This window comes from Canis lupus, chromosome 27 (genome assembly GCF_011100685.1).
Source record: "Canis lupus familiaris isolate Mischka breed German Shepherd chromosome 27, alternate assembly UU_Cfam_GSD_1.0, whole genome shotgun sequence".
NCBI classification, from domain to species: Eukaryota; Metazoa; Chordata; class Mammalia; order Carnivora; family Canidae; genus Canis; species Canis lupus.
This window is the reverse complement of record NC_049248.1, coordinates 44765620-44785259: the sequence shown is the minus strand read 5'-3', so window position 1 is coordinate 44785259 and position 19640 is coordinate 44765620. Positions and strand designations below refer to the sequence as shown.

The following is a 19640-nucleotide window of genomic DNA, read 5'->3' as shown; positions in this document are numbered from 1 at the left end:
AGCTTGGCTTCACACCCTAGTCCGTCTGACTTTCAAGAGAACGGGCTTAAGGCACTGCTCAAACTGCCTCCCAGGGTCACAGGAGCTGTTTACCTGGTTCTCTTCTAGAAGATCGCACACTTCTTGTTCAGTGCTGCATGGGACGCTTCTAGCACACACCTGGTGCGCAACAGGCCTTCAGGAAATATCTGTGAAAGGAAGGCGGGCAGGCAGGGGGGGCAGGAACTAGACCTTGCTCAACTCTGGCCTAGGAGCCAGGACGCTGGGGACCTTTGCCAATTTGCCAAGCACCTTATCCCCTCTGAGCCAAGACCCAGGAAGGGGCAGACTCAGTGCCATAAGCCTCTGTCCCCCCCCCCCTCCAGCACTGCCCCCGCTGCCCTGGCCCCAGCTACAATGTGCCACCCTCTGCCTCCAACCCGCACAGGAAGGGGCAGGGGGGCCGCTGAGCAGCTCACTCCTGCCACCTGGCGGTGCCAAGGAGCCTGAGAAAGGCCTTGCCTGAAAGGCGAGAAGCTTTTGCACACTGCCCTTCCCTCCAGGGGTTTTGCCTTCTCTGGAAACCCTTCCCATCGCGGCACACATCAGCATTCCTACTATCCCTACACACGGATCGGAGCTGAATGAAGTTAAAACCCTCTAAGATGCTTCTACCATAAGGGCTTCAAGACAGAAACAATACTAAAAGTAACTACAAGCAAAGGTGAACCACAAAATTCTGATTTCTCTTACAATGACTACTTTAGTGCTTGTTTTTTTTGAAACAGGAAATACAAATTATTTGTCTCAAAATGTGTTGGTTTTAGCACCCCTCCTTTGCTGCCCCCTGCACTAAGCACTAAGGTACTGTTGCGCAGCACCATGCACCCTATTTTGGAAGAGAGAATCTTCCTAACTTAAGCCCATAAGCTCCTCGTTGAGGGCAAGAGCTGTTTTATTTTATTAAATTTAGCCTTTCAGGGCACCTGGCTGGCTCAGTAGGTGGAGCGGGTGACTCTTGATCTTAGGGGCTATGACTTCGAACTCCACGTTGGGAGTAAAGATTACGTAAAAATAAAATCTTAAAAAATAAATAAATAAAATCTTTAGGGGCACCTGACCCAGTCAGTTGAGCATCTGCCTTCGGCTCAGGTCATGATCCCAGGGTCCTGGGATTGAGCCCCATAGCTGGCTCCCAACTCAGCAGGGAGCCTGCTTCTCCTTTTCCCTCTGCCCGTACCCCCCTGCTCATGCTCTCCCTCTCTCAAATGAATAAATACAAAATATTTTTTAAAAATACAATATAATCTTGGGGGCACCTGGGTGGCTCAGTTGGCTGGGCGTCTGCCTTCTGTTCAGGTCATGATCCGGGGGTCCTGGAATCAAGACCGGCATCAGGCTCCTTGCTCAGCGGGGAGTCTGCCTCTCTCTCTCTCCATCTCTCTCTGTCCTTCCCCCTGCTTGTGCTCTCTCTCTCTCTCTCAAATAAGTAAAATCTTAAAAAAATAAAAATAAAATAAAATATTAGAAAAAAACAGTTTTTTCTACTGGAACTACAGCAAGAAGTCGCAGACTAAATAGAAAGATGGGAGATGATGGTTACACTGAATAAAGGACTTTCAGGTAGTTAGAGAAGGAAATCATCAAGCAAGTGAGTCATCCCCTTACCAGGTGAGCTTGAGAAAGAGGAGGCTATGCCTCTGATTAGGCCACGAGACCAAGGAAAGAACACAGTGACTTTTCCTCAGGCTGATTAGCTTTGGTCCTTCTTATGATTATTATCATATTTCCTTATCACCCTATGGTGACCTTGTATCCTAGATTCTCCAGAACTTTACAATTTCAAATATTTCTTCTCAGGGCATCTGGCTCAGTCACTAGAGTATGAGATGCTTAATCTCAGGGTCATGAATTTGACCCCATGTTGCATATGGAGCCTACTTAAAAATAAATAAATACATAAGTATGTACATAAATAAATAATAAAATTAAAATAACCAAATATTTCTCCTAAACTAGTGAGATGTTCCAGAAAAGAGCAGACTACTCCACCTTCAGCTTTTCCAATGCTCTGTCCCATATTGTATCCATGCCCCAAATCTGCACCCTTCTCACCAAAAGACAAGCATTCCAGATGTAAGAATAGATCCCTGAAAAAAAAAAGAAAGAAAAGAAAAAGAAGAAGAAAATAATTAGGCCCCTGTACTGGAAAGGCAGAGGGCAGAAGAGGATAAGGCCAAAGACAGGGCTGACCAGGAGACACAATACCCACACTCTTCTTTTCAACCACCCTTCTAAGGAGGGGTCTGGGGGAGCAGTGGACGGTGGGCTGTCACCAGTGAGACCACAGGTCCCCAGGTCCCCAGAGCTCCCTGGAGCTGCATATTCTTGCCCTTTGTCCTTGGGCTGACATGAATGAATGCACTGGACACCATATGCTTTTTCTCTAGGAATAATTTGGAAACAACTAGAAAATGCCCTGAGGTCAGCACCAAGGGAAGCATCCCAGATTTCCTCTACCCTGGTCCCTAGGTTCCAGGAAAAAGAGGTCAGGCTTGAGAATCATCCAGAAGTGGAACAGAGTGGTAAGTGTTGTCCGGCAGGGCACAGGCAGCCTTAGCTGTGTCTGTCTGTCCCCTTACCCTGGGAGCTGAAGTCTCTCTGCTGTCTTATCCCCATGTTATTGGATCCCTATGGTCTCCTTAGCTGGCAGGGAAAACCCAGTGCCCAAGGGTAAGGGACCATGTAGAGCGAGAGGGATCACCTAGGTGTTTGTTGCATGTATTTATGTGACTTTGCATGTCTCCCTCCACCACCCGGCCCCTGTGGTTCATGAAGTGCCGCCATGAATATCCATTGGGTGTGTTACTGTGGCATGTGGTGTGTGCCTTTGTGTGTCAGGGCAGGGGCTCCCTGTGGTGTGCATGGGTTGGGAGGGGGTGATGGTGTGAGCCTGGCTCCCTCTCCTCCTCCCCCATCCCTGCTCCCATCTGGCCTTGATCAGCCGGTCCCTGGGGAGAGACTCGCGGTTTCGGATGCAGGAAAATGTTCCAGGAAGCGGCCACTGTGCGGGCCCTGCTCCGGCTCCCCCAGCGGAAATTGTTCCAGGAGGGGGGGAAGGGAGTGTCGAGATAGGATTAAGGGGGGGGGGGGTGGCTCTTGGCTCCCCTCTCCATAGGATAAAGTAGGATAAGCTGATGGGAAGCTCAGGTCAGCCCGGAACCTGGATATTGCTACCTAAATCATTTAATGTGGGAAAATTGGGAGCCTGCAAAGAAGGTTCCTTTTCTATCTGGTTCTCTTTCTGGTGAAGTTTAAGGATTGGGATCTGGGTGGCCCTTGGGTTCCTTTTCCGGCCGGCTAGCATGTAAGCAAGCTGGGGACCAGGACACCTGGGTCTCGTCTGAGAGCGGTGTGGCTGGGGGCGGCAGGGAGGGGAGGCCTAGGACTCAGCCCCCTCTTCTCCCCTGTGAGGGGGCTTTGAAGCTTGGATCCAGGACTGGGAGGGCTGCCTAATTGGGATAATGGAGGTTAATGGGGCGCCTGGAGGGGGTGGCCACGCTCCCAGATCAAAGAGGCCAGCTCTTCCCAGCCACCACAGCTGGAGGTCACAGCTGGAGGGGGAGGGGCGGGGGCTCCGGGCCAGCCGGCAGGGGGTGCTCTGGCCCCTGGATGCCTGTCCCCTCGAGTCTGACCCCCTCTTTGAGGGGAACACCTTTTGCCTGGAGTGCTCCCGGGGAGCGGGGGATAAGGGGACGGAGGGCCCCGGGATTCCGGCTCCTCCTGCGTGGACGTGGGGGCGAGGAAGAGGCTGGCCGCCTAGGGCCGACCGCACGTAGGGGCCGTCGCGACCCCGGGCGGGCCCTTCGGGGTGCAGTGGGGGACGCCCGGGGTCCGAGCCCCGGCAAAGCCGGCGCAGGGAGGCAGGACCCCCATCCCGGGTCGGTTGGCGGAGGAAGGCCGGGGCGCGGGGGGGCGGGGCAGGGGCGCACGGAAAGGGGGCGACAGGGGCGTGCGGGGCCAGGGGCCAGGGGCGCGGGGGAGCAGGGGCGCACGGAACGGGGGGGCAGTAGGGGGGCACGGGGAGGGAGGGGGCAGGGGCGGGGGCCGGGGGTAGGGGCCAGGGGCGCACGGGGCGGGAGGGGACCAGGGGCGGGGGCCAGGGGCGCACGGGGCGGTGGGGGTCGGGGGGCAGGGGCGCACGGGGTGGGATGGCCAGGGGCGCACGGGGCGGTAGGGGTGGGGAGGGGCAGGGGCGCACCGGGCTGGGGGGGCTGGGGGGGCCAGGGGCGCACGGGGCGGGGGGTGGTGGCCAGGGGCGCACGGGGCGGTGGGGGTCGGAGGGGGCAGGGGCGCACCGGGCTGGGGGGGCTGGGGGGCCAGGGGCGCACGGGGCGGGGGGGGCCGGGGGGGCGGCCAGAGGCGCACGGGGCTGGGGGGGCGGGGGGGGCGGCCAGGGGCGCACGGGGCGCCGCCGCCGCCTGCCCCCTCCCCCGGGCTGGCGCTCCCTCTCGGGCTCTAATCGGCGCGGCGGCCGCAGCGGGCAGAGTCAGCGCCGCCAGTCTCCGGGACGCGACTCCCAGCAATTGTGGTCGGGACCGCAGATATGCAGCTGCCTCCCGCCCGGGCGCCCGGCCCGGCCGACCCCGCCCGCGCCCCGCCTCCCCCGCCGGCCCGCCCCTCCGCCTCCCGGCCGCGCGGGGACACTGAGGCACGCGGGGGCGGCCCCGAGCCCGGCGCAGGCCCGAGCGCCCGGGCCCCGCGTCCCCAGACCTCCCGGTCCGCCCGTCGGGGGTCCCCATCCCCGCCGCAGCTGGAGCCGGGGCGGGGACCCCCCGGCGGGGACCCCCCCAGTCCCGCCTTCGCTTGGCCGCTCACCTGGCCTCCCACCTCCGCGCCGGGAGGGTCGAGCAGGGCCTGAGGTCCCCGGGGGCGCCCGACCGAGGGTGCGGGGGAGGCGGTCGTAGTGGTGGCGGAGTCCCAGGGACCCTCCTTAACCCGGGCAGTGGAAAGGAGGGACGGGGAAGGGAAGGGTGGCCTAAGCAGACCCTAAATTTACAGGCTCCTTGGTAAGGGAGGGGGAGGGGGAGGGGGAAGGAAATAGTTCAGGAGGGGTTAGGGCTGGGGCGTCCTGGGGGCTGCAGGCTCGGTCCTCGGACCCAGGCTGGGGCCTCCGCTCTGGACCCGGTCCAGCGGCCGTCGGGGGCCGTTCTCGGAACCGAACAGGCACCTCCAAAGTGCCCGCGCGCCCCTGGACGGATGCACACGCACACGCAACCCCACTTGTCCCGGGAACCACTCCGCCCCCCAACTTCTCTCGTGCAGTAGCCTCCACCCCCGGCAACATCACCCTTCCAGGCTTCCAGGCGTCCCCTCCGGCTACGGCCACATGTCCCCTGGCCCCGCCGCGCACCGCTCCCCGCGCCCTAACCTCGCCCTCTCCCCGCTCACAGGGCTCGGGCCCATGTATGCAACAGCTACAAGCGCCAGGCACTGCGGTGAGGCTTCCACACGCATTATTCCTAATCCTTGCAACAACGCCGGGAGGCCGCTGTATTATGTTTCCCTGTTCTGAAGAAGAGTCTAAGGCATCAAAGGTTATATGGCCTGGCCAAGCTTACTCCCTAGTAAACGACTGATTTACCCAGAACCGTCTGGCCCTACGCCCCTACTGCCGGCTGCTCTCTGGGCCTGCCGGGGGCTCTCTTTCTACTATGGGCGCATATTCCCATATGTGGCCCTTAGGATCAGGTTCAGAGTCTTTGCAGAACAGTCTCCACCTTGTGCTCAATCTCACTCAACTTTGAGCGTTTCAAAAGTGTCCTTAATCTCTGATACCTCTGGGCCTCTGCAAACACTCTTCTCCCTGCCTGTGAACACTCTCCCTCTCTTCACCTGGCTCGCTCCTGTTTATCCTTTAATTTCTTTAGTCACTGCTTCTTCCGGGAAGCCTTCCTTGATTTCCCCAAATACTGGATTAGATTTACTCTTCGGTCTCCAATAACATCTAGAAATTACTCTCTCCAGATACTTCGCGTTCTTTATCTTAGTTGCGGGTTTGTGAGGCAAAGGGCTAGCTAGGTCTGTTGCTCATGGTTGCGTGCCTGAGCCTACCTCCCTGTGCTGGGTGTTCACTGAGCATTTATTGAATGAAGGACTGTTCCTCAGGTCCAGTGTACATCTCAGAAAACTGTGCTTCCAAGAATAGGAGCAGGTCAGAGAAAATGAGGGAAATGTGTGTCCAGAGTTTTGAAGAACCATTCCCTTGGGTTGTTCACTCCCAAGGATGGGAGATATGATCAGGGCTTTATTAGCCCAAGTTATCTTTGTTACTCCAGGTATATATTTTTACAAAGAGGCACTTCCTCAAGATGACCAGAGTCTTAATTCAGTGCTGACCCATGTGAGACACCCAACCCAGGGCAGCTTCCTTGTTCAGGGATCAGGCCTCAAGTCTTCCCCTTCCAGGCATTTTCCTTGTCCTGTCATCCTTTGTCATGATACAAATGATAAATTATATTTGTACAGTAAATAAGTATCAATAGTCAACACAAGTTCAAAACCAGCTACCGGACCCTGGGACTGAGAAAACGGCTGGGTGACACCCCCCCTGCCATCCTTTCTCCTTCCCTTCTCATAGCACTTCTCTCTATATATATATTTTTTTCTCTCTCAATTTTTAAAAAAAATTTATGAATTCAGGTAATCTCTACACCCAACATAGGCCTCAAACTCATGACCCCTGAGATCAAGAGTCACATGCTCTTCTGACTGAGCCAGCCGGGTGCCCCAGCATTCTCTTCTGATTCTGATCGATCGGGCCTCTCCTGGAATTGCTGTATTACCTCAGGACTCAAATGTCAACTAAGGAAGCCAGGGCTCAGAGCAGAGAGGAAGGAGCCAGGCCTGGCAGCCCTGGTGCTGGGAGAAGGGACGGGGAGCCCCAGCAGAGAGTGAGGGAATTGGGGTACGCATGTGACACGTTGATGTGTATGCGTGTGTGTTGGGGAGGGGACTCCCTTTTCCAACTTCTCCTATACAGACCTTGCTGGCCTCTTGCTCTTGAACGCTCCCCCTTTGCCCTGTGTTCTCAGCTTTGTCTTCCAGAATTGGATCCCTTTCCCCAAGCGCCCTGAGCCTAGGCTCCGAATGCTCCATCAAAGAATGGGGCAGTGCGTGCACCCCGAAACATCTGAGTGGCTCGTGCCCCAACCCAAGGAGCAGGTCTCCCCGGTCACCAGCTCCATTGCTTTTGGAGGGAGGGCCCCACGCCCCACAGGGTCAGCAGCTACCCCCCACGGCCTCTTATCTCTCTCCCCACCATCTATCTGTTTTCTCCCTGTGTTTGTCCTTTCGTTTTCCTGCTTCCCTGTCTCTGAGTGCCTTCTTCTTTCCTGTCCCCTCTGTGTTCCCTGTCACTGGTGTCTCTCCTGGAGACAAGGGCTGGGCCTGGGTGCATGGGGGGGGCGGGCAGTGGCCAGACCAGGGGCCCGGGACATGAGCGCAACTTTCCAAGCTTCTCTTCCAGGCCCCTGTGGTTGGGGAGCTCCACAGAGGGAGGGATGAGTCAGCGGGCCGCAGAGCAGGGGGGGTCTGGGTGGGGGTGGGGATGCCAGGGTTCCCCAGGGCCAGGGAGTTCGCTGGGGCACCTGGGTCTCTCCACTCTGGAAGGGCACGGGGGTGGGGGGTAAAAGATCTTTGAGTCCCACAAAGGTACACTAGAGGCTGCTGCAGTAGCAGGAGTTGCAGAAGGTGGTTTGTAGGCTGGCAGTGCCCTCCACGTTACCCTTATCCCCAGATTCCTGTGGGAAAAGGGGGTCCTAAATCCTCCCTAGGGGACTGTTAGAGCTGTGCAGCTGTGATGATAGGCCCGTGTGTACGTGTGCGACGTCCATATATGTAAATGTGTGTACTATGGGAGTCTGAGTCCCTGGTTGGTAGGGTGCCGCAGGCGACTGGGAGTCTATCTTCGTGTACGTACGCTGCTGTGTGAGTTTTTGTGATTGGGGGTTAGGCTAAGTATCTTGGTATAAACATCATTTATATAGGAGATATATGGATATAATCGGCGTGTATCAGTGTGGATGCCTGCAAAGTATTCAGTTGACCCTTGAGCCACGTGGGTTTGAACTGCATGGGCCCACTTATACACTCATTTTTTTTTTACAGTACAAAAATATATTTTCTCTTCCTTATGATATGATTTTTTTAAAGATTTTATTTTATTCACTAGGACACACAGAGAGAGGCAGAGACACAGGCAGAGGGAGAAGCAGGCTCCCTGCGGGGAGCATGATGCAGGGAGTCAATCCTGGGACCCTGGGATCACGACATGAGTGGAAGGCAGATGCTCAACCCCTGAGCCACCCGGGTGCCCCATCCTTATGATTTTCTTAATAACATTTTTAATTTCTGTAGCTCACTTTATTTTTTAAAATATTTTATTTATTTATTCATTAGAGATACAGAGAGACAGAGACACAGGCAGAGGGAGAAGCAGGCTCCCCGCAGGGAGCCCGATGTGGGACTCAATCCCAGGACCCTGGGGTCACACCCTGGGCCGAAGGCAGGCGCCCACCTGAGCCACCCAGGTGTCCCTGTAGCTCACTTTACTGTAAAAATACAGCATATAATAGAACATACAAAATATGTGTTAACTATTTATGTTATTGGTAAGGCCGGTCAGTAGTAGGCTATTAGTAGTTAAGTTTTGGGGGAATCAAAAGTTATATACTGATCTTGGACTGTGAGGGGGTTGGTGCCCCCAACCCTTGCATTCATAACATGTATTCAAAATTCAGCATGTGTGCAAGCATGTGTCTAAAAGGGTGTCACTCATTTAGGTGTGTGTTAGAGTCTGCGTCCAACTCTATTTTGGGGCTTCTACTGGCTGTTCCCTGGTGATTCTAGGGTAGCCAAACCTGCTATAATGACAACAGGAAAGGGTTAGGAGTCCCTTCGGTGTAGGGCTGTCAGCAGGAGCCCGGCCCAGGAGGGTGGGCAGAGGGCAGCAGTGTGGAAGGGAGGCAGCTTCCTGAGGAGTGGGGGGATAGACGTCTTCCACTCTGGCCGGTTTTCACTGTCTCTCCCCCTCACCCCATCCCACCCCCCAATCTTTCCCAAAGACCCCTAAGCATTAGAGAGAACTGAGGCAGGTTCCAGATTCAACCCCTCTAACCTAGAAATCCCACCCTGATACTTTTAGGGGAGGGAGGGAAGGGAGAGGTCCCTGTGGTTCAGCCCAGTCCTGGGGTTGAGAGATCAGAAAGGCACCATCCCACCCCTTCCTTCAGGGGCGTCCATCTCGGAGCTCAGCATCTGGGTGGCCATGGGCGGAGGCTGAGGGGCCCCCAGGGTGGTGGGGGGTGGTGGATAGAAACCAGATGCCTAGGGGGTTTATACTGGAAGGACCAGAGCCGCAGCCTCTACCCGCCCCTGCCACATGGCGCCTGGGTCTGGGCTGCCCCACCCCCTGGGAGGCTGGGCTGAGGGAGGCCTGCAAGGGTGGAGGCAGGTCCCTGGTCAGGGCTCCCAGTTGCTGCCCCTAGCCCCTGGAGGCGCTGGGAGGGGGCGTGGGGGTCTGGACCCAGGAATGCCAGGGCTTCAGCTGGGCAGCAGGACTGTCTTTAACAAGGGTGTGGAAGCAGTCAGGTCCCAGGGTCCCCAGGGAGGCAGCTGGGGGCTTCAGGCACCCCCCCTGCCTGGCTGTGGCACCCACCTTTGCGGCGGGGAGGGCTCTGTGTGCAGCACCGGCCCGCGTAACACACCAGGGGCCCGGCTGGCATATTTCAGGAACCTGGCGCCTTCCTTTCCCTTCCCAGCACCCTGCTCCTTCCCAGGTCAGGGATGGGCCCCCAAGGGACGTGGGAAGGTTGACCTTCTCTGCCCCCCACCTCCTCTCCCCAGCCCTGCACCTCCATTCATCCTGCCTTGTTTTCCATTCGGTCTCTTCCTTTCTCCCCCATTCTAGGCTGAGCTCCAACCCCTTCTCTCTCACCTGCCACCTCTTCCGGATGCTGGAGTCTAGACTTTTCTCTGCCTCAGTTGCCTGCCTGGTCTAAGGGGTCTCAGGCTCTTCCGCTGGCTGGGCAGTAATTTCCCCAAAGCTTCCCCTTCTTCCTAGCTTCCAAGTGGGGGGCCCTCCGGAAATCCATTTGGCATCTCAGCCTCAGATGCCCCCACCAGGGGGAGACTGGGAGGTCACGGGGACACCCCACCACGGGCACTTCCTCTTGGGCAGACGGGTGGGGTGGCCCGTGTAATCATCGGACACAATTATGCGCTATTTATACTCCATCCCCGCCCCCCACCTGCGCCGCCGCTTCACCCTCTGCCTCCTCCAGACCTGGCCAGGCCTCCGGCTACTTCCTCGGCCTTCCAAGCCATTGTCTCTATCTTTGCTCCTCCCGGCCAGTTTCTTTTCCTTTTCCTCCCCACCCCACCCCCGTATTTTTTTTTTTTTTTTTTTTAAAGCCAAGCACCTGGTCTAGTGTCACCCTCTTGTCTCTTTCTCTTTTATGTCCCACAGCGTCTCTTCTGATTCTCTGGGATTGTTCTATTTGTTCTCTGTGTCTCTGGGTCTTTCTGTTCTGTTTTTTTTCTTTCTTTTTCCTTCCTTCCTTCCTTCCTTCCTTCCTTCCTTCCTTCCTTCCTTCCTTCCTTCCTTCCTTCCATCTTTCCCTTCCTTTCCATTTGTCATTTACCCTGGTTCTCTAAGCCTTTCCCCAAATACTGGGCCCACATGGTTCCTTGGGGAATTCACATCATGGGGCTGGAATCCAAATGCCTAGTCCTGAACTTTGATCCTGCCTGCTGGTTAAACTGTGCTTAGCACTCCCTGGACCTCCAGGTCTTCATCAGGGAGAGTGAGAGAGGCAGGGAAGTGGGCACTCGAGGAGAGAAAGTAAGGGAACTGTGCTGCGAAGTGAGGCGAGTGGAGGACAGGTCTCCGAGGGGTTGAGGGCTATGCTGGGGAATAAGCTGCAAAGCAACAGCAGCTGGCAGGGCCCCTCTGTGGGAGAGATGCCACCTTCCTTCTTATCTTCCCCACTTTGATGAGAAGTCACCGTTGGGAAGTCCTGCTGCAGCTCTAGCTTCAATTCTGCCTGCTGCAAGAGAGCACTGCTGCGTGGCGGTGAGAGAAGGAACTGGGAGCTCCCTCCCAGGAAAGCATGACCACTCAGAGGAAGAACCATCCAGCAAAGGATGGAGATTTGACGTGTGGCCAAGGGGAGCCTGGGGATGGTAACTGGCGAGGAATAATGGAGACCAGGGCTTATCTTCTTGGGAGTTAATCCAAAGGGGCTAGGCGGTCGCGCGGGCATGGATGAGTTGACCTGGTGACCTTCCACCTCCACCCTCACTCCTGCCCACCTTCAATTTTCTCAGAATCTGAAGATCCAGTTGTCTGCCCCACAGTGTGAGGGAGGCCTGGGTGTTCCATTCTAGGAGCGAAACTGAGGCAGTGGGAAGATTGGGGAACCCTTGAGCCTGTGCCAAGGCCTCTTCCACTCTGCACCCCTCCTCCAGGCCTGGCTCACTAACTAACCTACCTCAGTGACCCTAAAAGTTTAGGGAACTAAAGCCTCCACCCAGAGCACGGCCTCCCTCCTGCCTCACATGTACACACACACACACACACACACACACACACACACACACACACACACACGGCCCGTCCTCCCGATCTAGGGTGACTGGGGACGCAAGCATCTCTGTGGTCAGCACGGTGTGTGTGTGTGTGTGTGTGTGTGTGTGTGTGTGGTGTGTCCACCTCTGGCCGTGTCACTGTGCTCACTTGTGTGCGAGTGTGGCTGTGCTCCGTCAGGACAGCGGCCGTGGCCGTGTGGGCAGCACTGTGTGCGCGGACGTGTGCACGGATCATCCCGGGGCTGTCCGTGAGTGTGTGTGTCTGTGTTCCAGGCTCTCTGTGCGAGTGTCGTCCCCGATCCCCCATCCCCCCCCTGGATGTCTAATTAGTGGTTTGGGGTTTGTTCCTTTTCCCTCCTGCTCCTTCCCTGGGCGGCGCGGCCTCAGCAGCAGTAGGCGCGCGGCAGCAGAGGCGGCAGCAGCGGCAGCCGGGACTCTGGAGCAGAGGAGGACCCCGGATCGCGGCCCGAGTGGCACGGGAGCGGGGCTGGCCCGGGAGGGGAGCCCGGCCCCCCGGCGCGGGCCCGCAGGCCACCCCTCGCCCGCACGCCCCCCGCCAGAGCTGCGGGGAGGACAGCCCCAGGACGCCCGGCCCCGGCGCCCCCAGGTACCTGACCCGGGAGCCGGGGCCGCTGGGGGCGGGGTGTGGGACACCTGGGCCGCCGGCCCTCCCCGCCAGCAGCCCTCCAGGACCCCTGACAACGTGCCCCCCGCCCTACCTCCTCCTGCTTCCACCCCTTCCCCAGCCCGGCTTCTCCTCTCCCGCCCAGATCCCTTCTTTGGGGAGCTCAGCAAATGGAGCAGGAAATTTGGACCCTCTGCCTCCCTCTCTCGCCCTGCTCATTGGATCCGGAGCCTTCTCCGCTGGGAAAGCTGTAATTAGAGGGTGGATCCCTACAGACAGAGCACAGCCCCCCCACCCCCACCCCCCAGTCCCTTCTAACTTTAGATCTCTTCTCTCCCATTCTCCCATTCTCCCTCCCTCTCCCTCTCCCCGGCTCGGCTGGCTCTCTCCATCTGCCTGGCTCCTTGGGACCCGGTCCCCAGCCTCAGGATGGCGTCCTCCCTGCTTGAGGTAACTGTCCCCTCCTCCCCCCAGGACACCAGCGACAGTCCTACTGGCCCTAACCCCTGCCCGCCCCCACCTCCCAACTCACACAGACAGTGGCTGTGGTGCCTGTCACTTCCAGGGTCCCTCTGATGAGGAGAGGACAGGGCTCTGCAGGGAGCAGGGGGCAGGAGGGAGGGCGGGACAGAGGGGGCCGGGGTCAGAGAGCAGTCAGAGGAAGATGAGAGGGGTCAGGTCAGGAGAAGGCACGCACCTCCGCACCTCCGAGGTCCCCGCCTGCAGGCCAACCCTGAGGAGTGGACAGGGATGGAGAAAGCAGGAAGAGGAGGGGTGGGGGCAGCTCAGCCAAGAGGGGGGACAGCGAAGGAGAGGCTGAGGGGTGGGCACCAGGCAGCAAACGGGGGACAGTGCCTTGGGGGCCCCGGGTCTGTCTCTGGGGAGCTCCTGGCCGAGCCTGAGCGGCAGCCGGTCTCCCTGTAGGTGGTCAGGGGCTGGGCCTCCGCCTGGCGTGTGGGGGATCAGGTGAGCCCCGAGAGAAGGGAGCCGGCAGTGCTGTGCATGTGGGGGGGCTGGCCAGAGGAACCGGCCCCGGCCTGACAGGGAACCCAGGAGGAGGGCCAGGGTCTGAGGCCGCCTGCCCGGCTCACAAATATTTAGCTTTCAGCCAAAGACAAACTCAGCTCTATTTTGGGAGTGGGAGGCTCCAGGGCGGACTGGGCCACTTCCCCTACAGGCTGGGACCCCAGCCTTTGGCACTGGGGTTGGAGGGAACCAGGGTGCCATGGAGGTCAGGTTCGGGGTCAGGGGTTCCGGGGGACTCCAGGTGCGCAGTTGGAAAGGAAGGACTCGCAGGCCCTCGCGGCCACTCTGCACGGCCTGAGTTCTCTCTCCCTGCTTCTGGGTCGCTGACTCTGTTTCTCTGTCATCTCTGTCCTGCTGTCTGGGTCCCTCCACAGGAATTTGGAGCCAGAAAGCCTTCCCTTCAGGTCAAGCACCTTCAGTAGCCTTGAACGTTCCAGATTCCCTGGCCCCTCGGAAGCCCCCATCTCTGCTCCCGGTGCCCGAGCTCAGCCCCAGGGGTGACAGGCCAGACGGGAAGCCCACTCCTTGGGCCTGTGGGGGGGATGCGAGGCGGCGCGGGACCGCTGACCCCGCGTTCACTGGCCTGGGCCCAAGCGTTAGCAGGAACACGCGGCCTGCACGTGGGGCAGCCTTTGTGGGAGCGCAGGTGCGTACGTGCAGTGGCCCCTGAGCATCTGTGGTCCAGCGGCCAGCGGCAGCGGGTCAGGCTGCGTGGAGCGTCAGGGAGAGGCAGGCAAGCCGGGGGCGTGGACGCGGCGGCCCTGGTCACGGTTCCGTCAGTCGGGCCCCCAGGCGTGCTGTACCTGCGCACCAAGGGCGGGCTGCTCGCCTGCCATCCCCTCGTCCCCTCGCCAGGCCCCACGCCGAGCCTGCACTGACACGCTGCGGTTGGTCTGGAGGAAGCCTCGGGACGAGGTGCCTGGACGTCCTGGGGCCTCCGGGGCAGGGGCAGGGGCAGGGGCAGTGTCAGTGGGCGTGGGCGCCCGGCCAGGGCTGCCAGCGTGGCACTGGGGCCCGGGGGAGGGGCCGGCCCAGGGGCCTGCAGGAGGGGCGCAGGACTGGGGTGGCACTTGGCAAGGGGAGCGTGCCCTGGAGTCTGGGTGTTGGTGTCCCTCACTGCCCGGGAGCTGGAGATGCCCCCGCACGAGGGCATCCAGCCCCTCCACCTGGTGCTCCTGCTGTGGGGGCACTTGGGCCCTCATCCGTCCCCCTTGCCCACCCAGGGAGCCCTCTGCCCGCACGGGGGGGGGGGGGGGGCGCCTCTGGCGTCCGGAGAGGGACGCAGCTGCTGCCTGATGAGAGGCTCACCTGGGCGAGAGGCTCACCTGGGCGCCTGAGCTGCAGGGCGGGAGGCAGGAGGGAGCAGTGGTGAGGGCCGGGTGGGGATGGCAGCTGGAGGTGGGAGGACCGGCCGCGGGCGGAGGCTGGCGGCGGAGAGCTGGCGCTGGACCCTGGAACTCAGGTGCCCACGGGGGAAGGCCAGCGGGCCCTCAGGTGGCTGTGAGCTCAGCAGGAGGTCCGCTGGGCACCCCGAGGCCCTGCGAAGAGGGGGCCCCCTTCCCGGCACGTGTGGGGAGAGCTGGGACGGCCCATTGCTCTTTCTCTGGAGACTCCTTGTCAGTGCGTTAAGCCCTTTTATTGTGTTAGCAGAAGGTGGGGTGGAGGTAGGAGGGAAACAGCCGGAAGGCGGCCTCCTGGGCTCCTGGGCAGTCAGCTCCAGAGCATGTGGCCAGGCCTGGGGGCGTAGATGTGGGACGCTCGCGGGGTCGCCCGAGCAGCCGAGAAGGGACCTGAGGCTGTGGTGGACCTAGCCAGGTGCCCGGTTCTTGGCCTCCAGAACCGTCTGAGCGGGCCTGGCGCCTTGCCCCCCTTCCCTGCCCTCAGGGGCCCCGGGGCCTCGGCTCCGGGCCGGGGTCTCCTGTCGGCCTGGGGCCGCTTGCCTTCCTTCACCCCTCCTTCCCTCTCCCAGCTGGGTGGGGTCCCTGGGCTTGGCTGAGGCCCCTGTGGCCACAGTGTGAGGGCCGGGCGGGGGGGACGGCGTCGGCGTTTTTAAAAATAAACCGACCGCAGGGAAACCAACGGAGCCGGGCTGGGCCGGGGGGAGAAGCGGTCAGGGGGAGAGGGAGGGAGGAGTGGCCTGGTCTGGGGGTTTTCTGGGGCCCAGCATCATGGTGGTTTTCTCTTAGGTAGGAGAGCCGTCCTCCTCCTCCTCCTCCCCCCTTTCTGTTTTCTTCCTCCTCTTTCCCTGTGTTTTCCTCCGCCTTCCTGGCCCAGGCTCTCTCCATCACCTCTTTGTCTGCTCTCCTCTCTCTCTCTGCCCTTTGTCTTTTCACCTTTCTGCTCTTTTGGGCCCCTGCCCATGTCTGCCCCTCATGCCAGTTTTCCTCTGTGTCCCGTCCACTCCCCCTCCCCGCCCCTGTGGCTTTTCCGTCTGTGCCTTTGCAGGGTCCTTTGCTCCTCCGGGCTCTGGGTCTCTGCCTCTCCCCTTTGCACTCTGTTTCTAACCTTTCTTTTCTTTTCTTTTCTTTTTAAAGATTTTATTTATTCATGAGAGACACACAGAGAGAGGCAGAGACACAGGCAGAGGGAGAAGCAGGCTCCAGGTGGGGAGCCTGACGTGGGACTCGATCCCGGGACCCCGGGGTCACAACCTGAGCCAAAGGCAGATGCTCAACTGCTGAGCCCCCCAGGCACCCCTGTTTTTACTTTTCTGCTAGGGTTTGACTCCTGCCCTATCAGCTACCCTGCCTCAGCTTACCCTCTGCTTGTGAGGTCAGAGGCTCCTGGGAAACTGGGGAGGACGCAGGGCTTTTCCCATAGCCAGATTTCAGGAAGGCTTTGGAGGCTTGAATTTGGGGGTCCACGGGTCGAGGGGACAGGACTGCAGAAAGACGTGGTTGCACAGGGCAGCGGCAGGTTTGCCCTTGGGGAGCAGTGCGGGAGTGCTGAGTGCACACGCCCCTCGCCACGGCCTGGCCCAGAAGCCCCAGACGACCTGTAGGCCTGGTGCTCGGGTTCTGTCCGGGAAGGCACCAGGTACATCAGCTTTGGAGGATCCCGTCAGGATACTGTACGGGCTCAGCTGCTGGGGGGGGGCATCCTTTGGGTGGGATCCTCGATAATGGCTGCCTGTACCCGGGATTCTGGAGGGTACCTCCTGCTGGCCTGTCCTGAGGCTGACGGCGGGGGGTGCCCCGAGCTCCTGGGGGAGGGGAATCTCAGGGTGGCCTGGCCTGGCAGGAGCAGCATGATGGGCATGAAGGGCATTTCGTGTTTCTGAAAGAGCCCCGCGCCCCACATCTACGCGCCTGGAGAGAGACCAGGCACACGGGCCGCGCGTTAGGGGCCGCTGGACCTGGGGGGCCGTGGGCGGCCCTGAGCCAGGATCTGGGCCACCCCAGTTCCCCGCCCGGGGGCTGTGAGGACGTCGGGCCCCTCCAGCCTTCCCAAAGGGGGACCAGCCGGCTCCACAGAGCAGGAGGTGCCCACTGCCCGCTTGAAAGACATTCTTGCCTCAGCCACAGTCCTGGTTTGGCGGCGGCCCTGTTCCCTCTCAATGTCCCAGTGTCTCCGCGTCGCTTCCTCTTGCTCCCCAGCCCTCGAGTCCCTGCCAAGAGATTCCTTACCAGGGACATAGGCTGCGGCCTCAGGGAGACCCGGCCACTCGCTGCCTCGGTCAGGAGCTGGAGCGGGACAGGAAGTGGGCTCGGGGGTAAAGCTGAGAAACTCTGGGGGGGCAGCTGCCCCCTAATACTTCGCTTTCTTCCCACGTTCCTCTTTGAGTCTCAGCTTTTCTCCCCAAGTCTCTGACCACGGCCTCGGCTCTGAACCCACTTCCAGGGGTAGGACCCCTAATTCTCACCTCACCTCGGTGCTGTCCGTCCCCGCGGCTGAATAGCCAAGAAGCGGCTCCTGTTCCTCTGAGGCCTGGCACCTCCCAGCAACTCCGCAGTGGCCTCCTGCCTCTGCCTCCTGCCTCCAGCCTCCAGCCTCTGCCTCCTGCCTCCAGCCTCCAGCCTCTGCCTCCTGTCTCCAGCCTCCCACCTCTGCCTCCAGCCTCTGCCTCTGCTTCCAGCCTCTACCTCCAGCCTCCTTGCCTCCGCCTCCACCCTCCTGCCTCCACCCTCCTGCCCCCAGCCTCCAGCCTCCAGCCTCCTGCCTCCTTCCTCCAGTTGCTAGGCTGCCTCCAGACCTTGCTCCCCTCCCATGACTCTTTGGAGCTCTGCCCTGGGGCCCACTGCTCACCGGCCCCTCCACCCCTCCCTCCCATCCTCTTCCACTCTTCCTGGGCCCTTGGCTCTGCTCTCCCTCTGCAGAGTCTGCCTCCCTTCCCGCCTCTCCACCCCCCTCTAAGCAGCGCTTCCCTCTGCCCACAGGAGGAAGCTCACTATGGCTCCAGCCCCCTGGCCATGCTGACGGCAGCGTGCAGCAAATTTGGCGGCACCAGCCCCCTGCGGGACTCAACGACACTGGGCAAAGCAGGCGCAAAGAAGCCATACTCCGTGGGCAGTGACCTTTCAGCCCCCAAAACCATGGGGGACGCCTACCCAGCCCCCTTTTCAAGCACCAATGGGCTCCTCTCACCTGCAGGCAGTCCCCCTGCCCCCACCTCGGGCTATGCCAATGAGTACCCTCCTTTTTCTCACTCATTCCCTGGACCCACGGGCACCCAGGACCCCGGGCTACTAGTGCCCAAGGGCCACAGCTCTCCTGACTGCCTGCCCAGTGTCTACACCTCCCTGGACATGGCACATCCCTACGGCTCCTGGTACAAGGCAGGCATCCACGCAGGCATCTCGCCGGGCCCTGGCAACGCTCCTGCTCCCTGGTGGGACATGCACCCCGGGGGCAACTGGCTAGGTGGTGGGCAGGGCCAGGGTGATGGGCTGCAAGGGACACTGCCCGCGGGCCCCGCTCAGCCTCCGCTGAACCCCCAGCTGCCCACCTACCCGTCCGACTTTGCCCCCCTTAACCCGGCCCCCTACCCAGCTCCCCACCTCCTGCAGCCGGGGCCCCAGCACGTCTTGCCCCAAGACGTCTATAAGCCCAAGGCCGTGAGCAATAGCGGGCCGCTGGAGGGGGGCGGTGCGGCCAAAGCCCCCCGGGGGGCCGGCGCGGGGGGCGGCGGCTTCGGCGGCGGCGGGGCGGGCCGCTCCTCCTGCGACTGCCCCAACTGCCAGGAGCTCGAGCGCCTGGGCGCGGCGGCGGCGGGGCTGCGCAAGAAGCCCATCCACAGCTGCCACATCCCGGGCTGCGGCAAGGTGTACGGCAAGGCCTCGCACCTGAAGGCGCACCTGCGCTGGCACACGGGCGAGCGGCCCTTCGTGTGCAACTGGCTCTTCTGCGGCAAGCGCTTCACGCGCTCGGACGAGCTGGAGCGCCACGTGCGCACGCACACGCGGGAGAAGAAGTTCACCTGCCTGCTGTGCTCCAAGCGCTTCACCCGCAGCGACCACCTGAGCAAACACCAGCGCACCCACGGCGAGCCGGGCCCCGGGCCCCCTGCCGGCGGCCCCAAGGACCTGGGGGAGGCGCGCGGCGCCGCGGAGGAGGAGGCCAGTCAGACGCCCCGGCCCCCCGCCTCCCCGGCGCCCCCAGAGAAAGCCCCCGAAGGCAGCCCGGAGCAGAGCAGCCTGCTGGAGATCTGAGCGGGCGCGGGGTCGCCGGCTGCGTGGACGCGCTTGTCCTCACCCGCTGGGCCCCAGCATGCTGCCCTTGGGGCTCTTGCCAGCCCCCCCGCCCGCCGGCCTGGTGACCCCCGGCGCGCCCTGCGGCTCCCCGACCTTTGCCCAGAGCCCGTGCTGCAGACCCTCCTCTCAGGCCCTCACCTTGTGCCCGACTTCTGTCCTCTGGCTTCCCAGCCCCCCACCCCACCCCACCCCACCCCACCCCCAACATCCCCTCCGCTCCTATCGCACCGTCTCATTTCCCTTCCATCTGGGCTCCCCACACTTGCTTTCTCCATCCCACCAACTCCTTGGCGAGCACCCTTTCTGCTTCCCAAGCTTGTTTACCGCGATTGCTTACGCTTAGCTTCCAGTCTTCCCAGCTTCTTATCCCACTTGCTTTCCATGCTCCAGAGCGTTTTGTTTGTTTGTTTTTGTTTTTACAAACATAATGATGATGATGATGATGATGATGATAATTTATTGCCCCCTGGTGGCCTCCTCATTAGGGGCCAGAGTTAGGGGGATTGGGGTTAGCGACCTGGCAGGGAGCAGGGTGCCAAGAGGGGGGCAGACCAGTGGGGATCTGATCCCAAAGATGGGGTGACCCCAGGGTCAGGGAGGCTGCCCCCGGGCCTGTATATTTAACCCCTATGTTCCAAGAGAAATGAATACTAATAATAATAATTCTATTT

At 60.5% G+C, this 19640-nt stretch overlaps 1 protein-coding gene across 2 annotated transcripts; it reads left to right on the top strand.

Annotated features, from left to right (window-relative positions):
* Window positions 1–2293: 2293 nt before the first annotated feature.
* SP7 (Sp7 transcription factor) lies at window positions 2294–19096 on the top strand. 2 transcript variants are annotated; one of them, XM_038577784.1, is made up of 2 exons: window positions 2294–2564; window positions 17656–19096. In XM_038577784.1, the coding sequence occupies exon 2, from the start codon at window positions 17689–17691 to the stop codon at window positions 18925–18927; it is 1239 nt and encodes a 412-aa protein (XP_038433712.1). In that variant the 5' UTR covers window positions 2294–2564; window positions 17656–17688; the 3' UTR covers window positions 18928–19096. The 2 variants fall into 2 exon arrangements, with proteins under 2 accessions (XP_038433712.1, XP_038433711.1); XM_038577783.1 differs by lacking the exon at window positions 2294–2564 and adding an exon at window positions 12602–12703.
* Window positions 19097–19640: the final 544 nt, after the last annotated feature.

What these genes read in the sequence shown, in the direction of transcription:
- SP7 (XM_038577783.1), top strand. Translation starts at nt 12,683, where the DNA reads ATGGCGTCCTCCCTGCTTGAG. An exon ending in TGGCGTCCTCCCTGCTTGAG is followed by an intron (nt 12,704 to 17,655) that starts GTAACTGTCCCC and finishes CTCTGCCCACAG; the next exon opens with GAGGAAGCTCACTATGGCTC.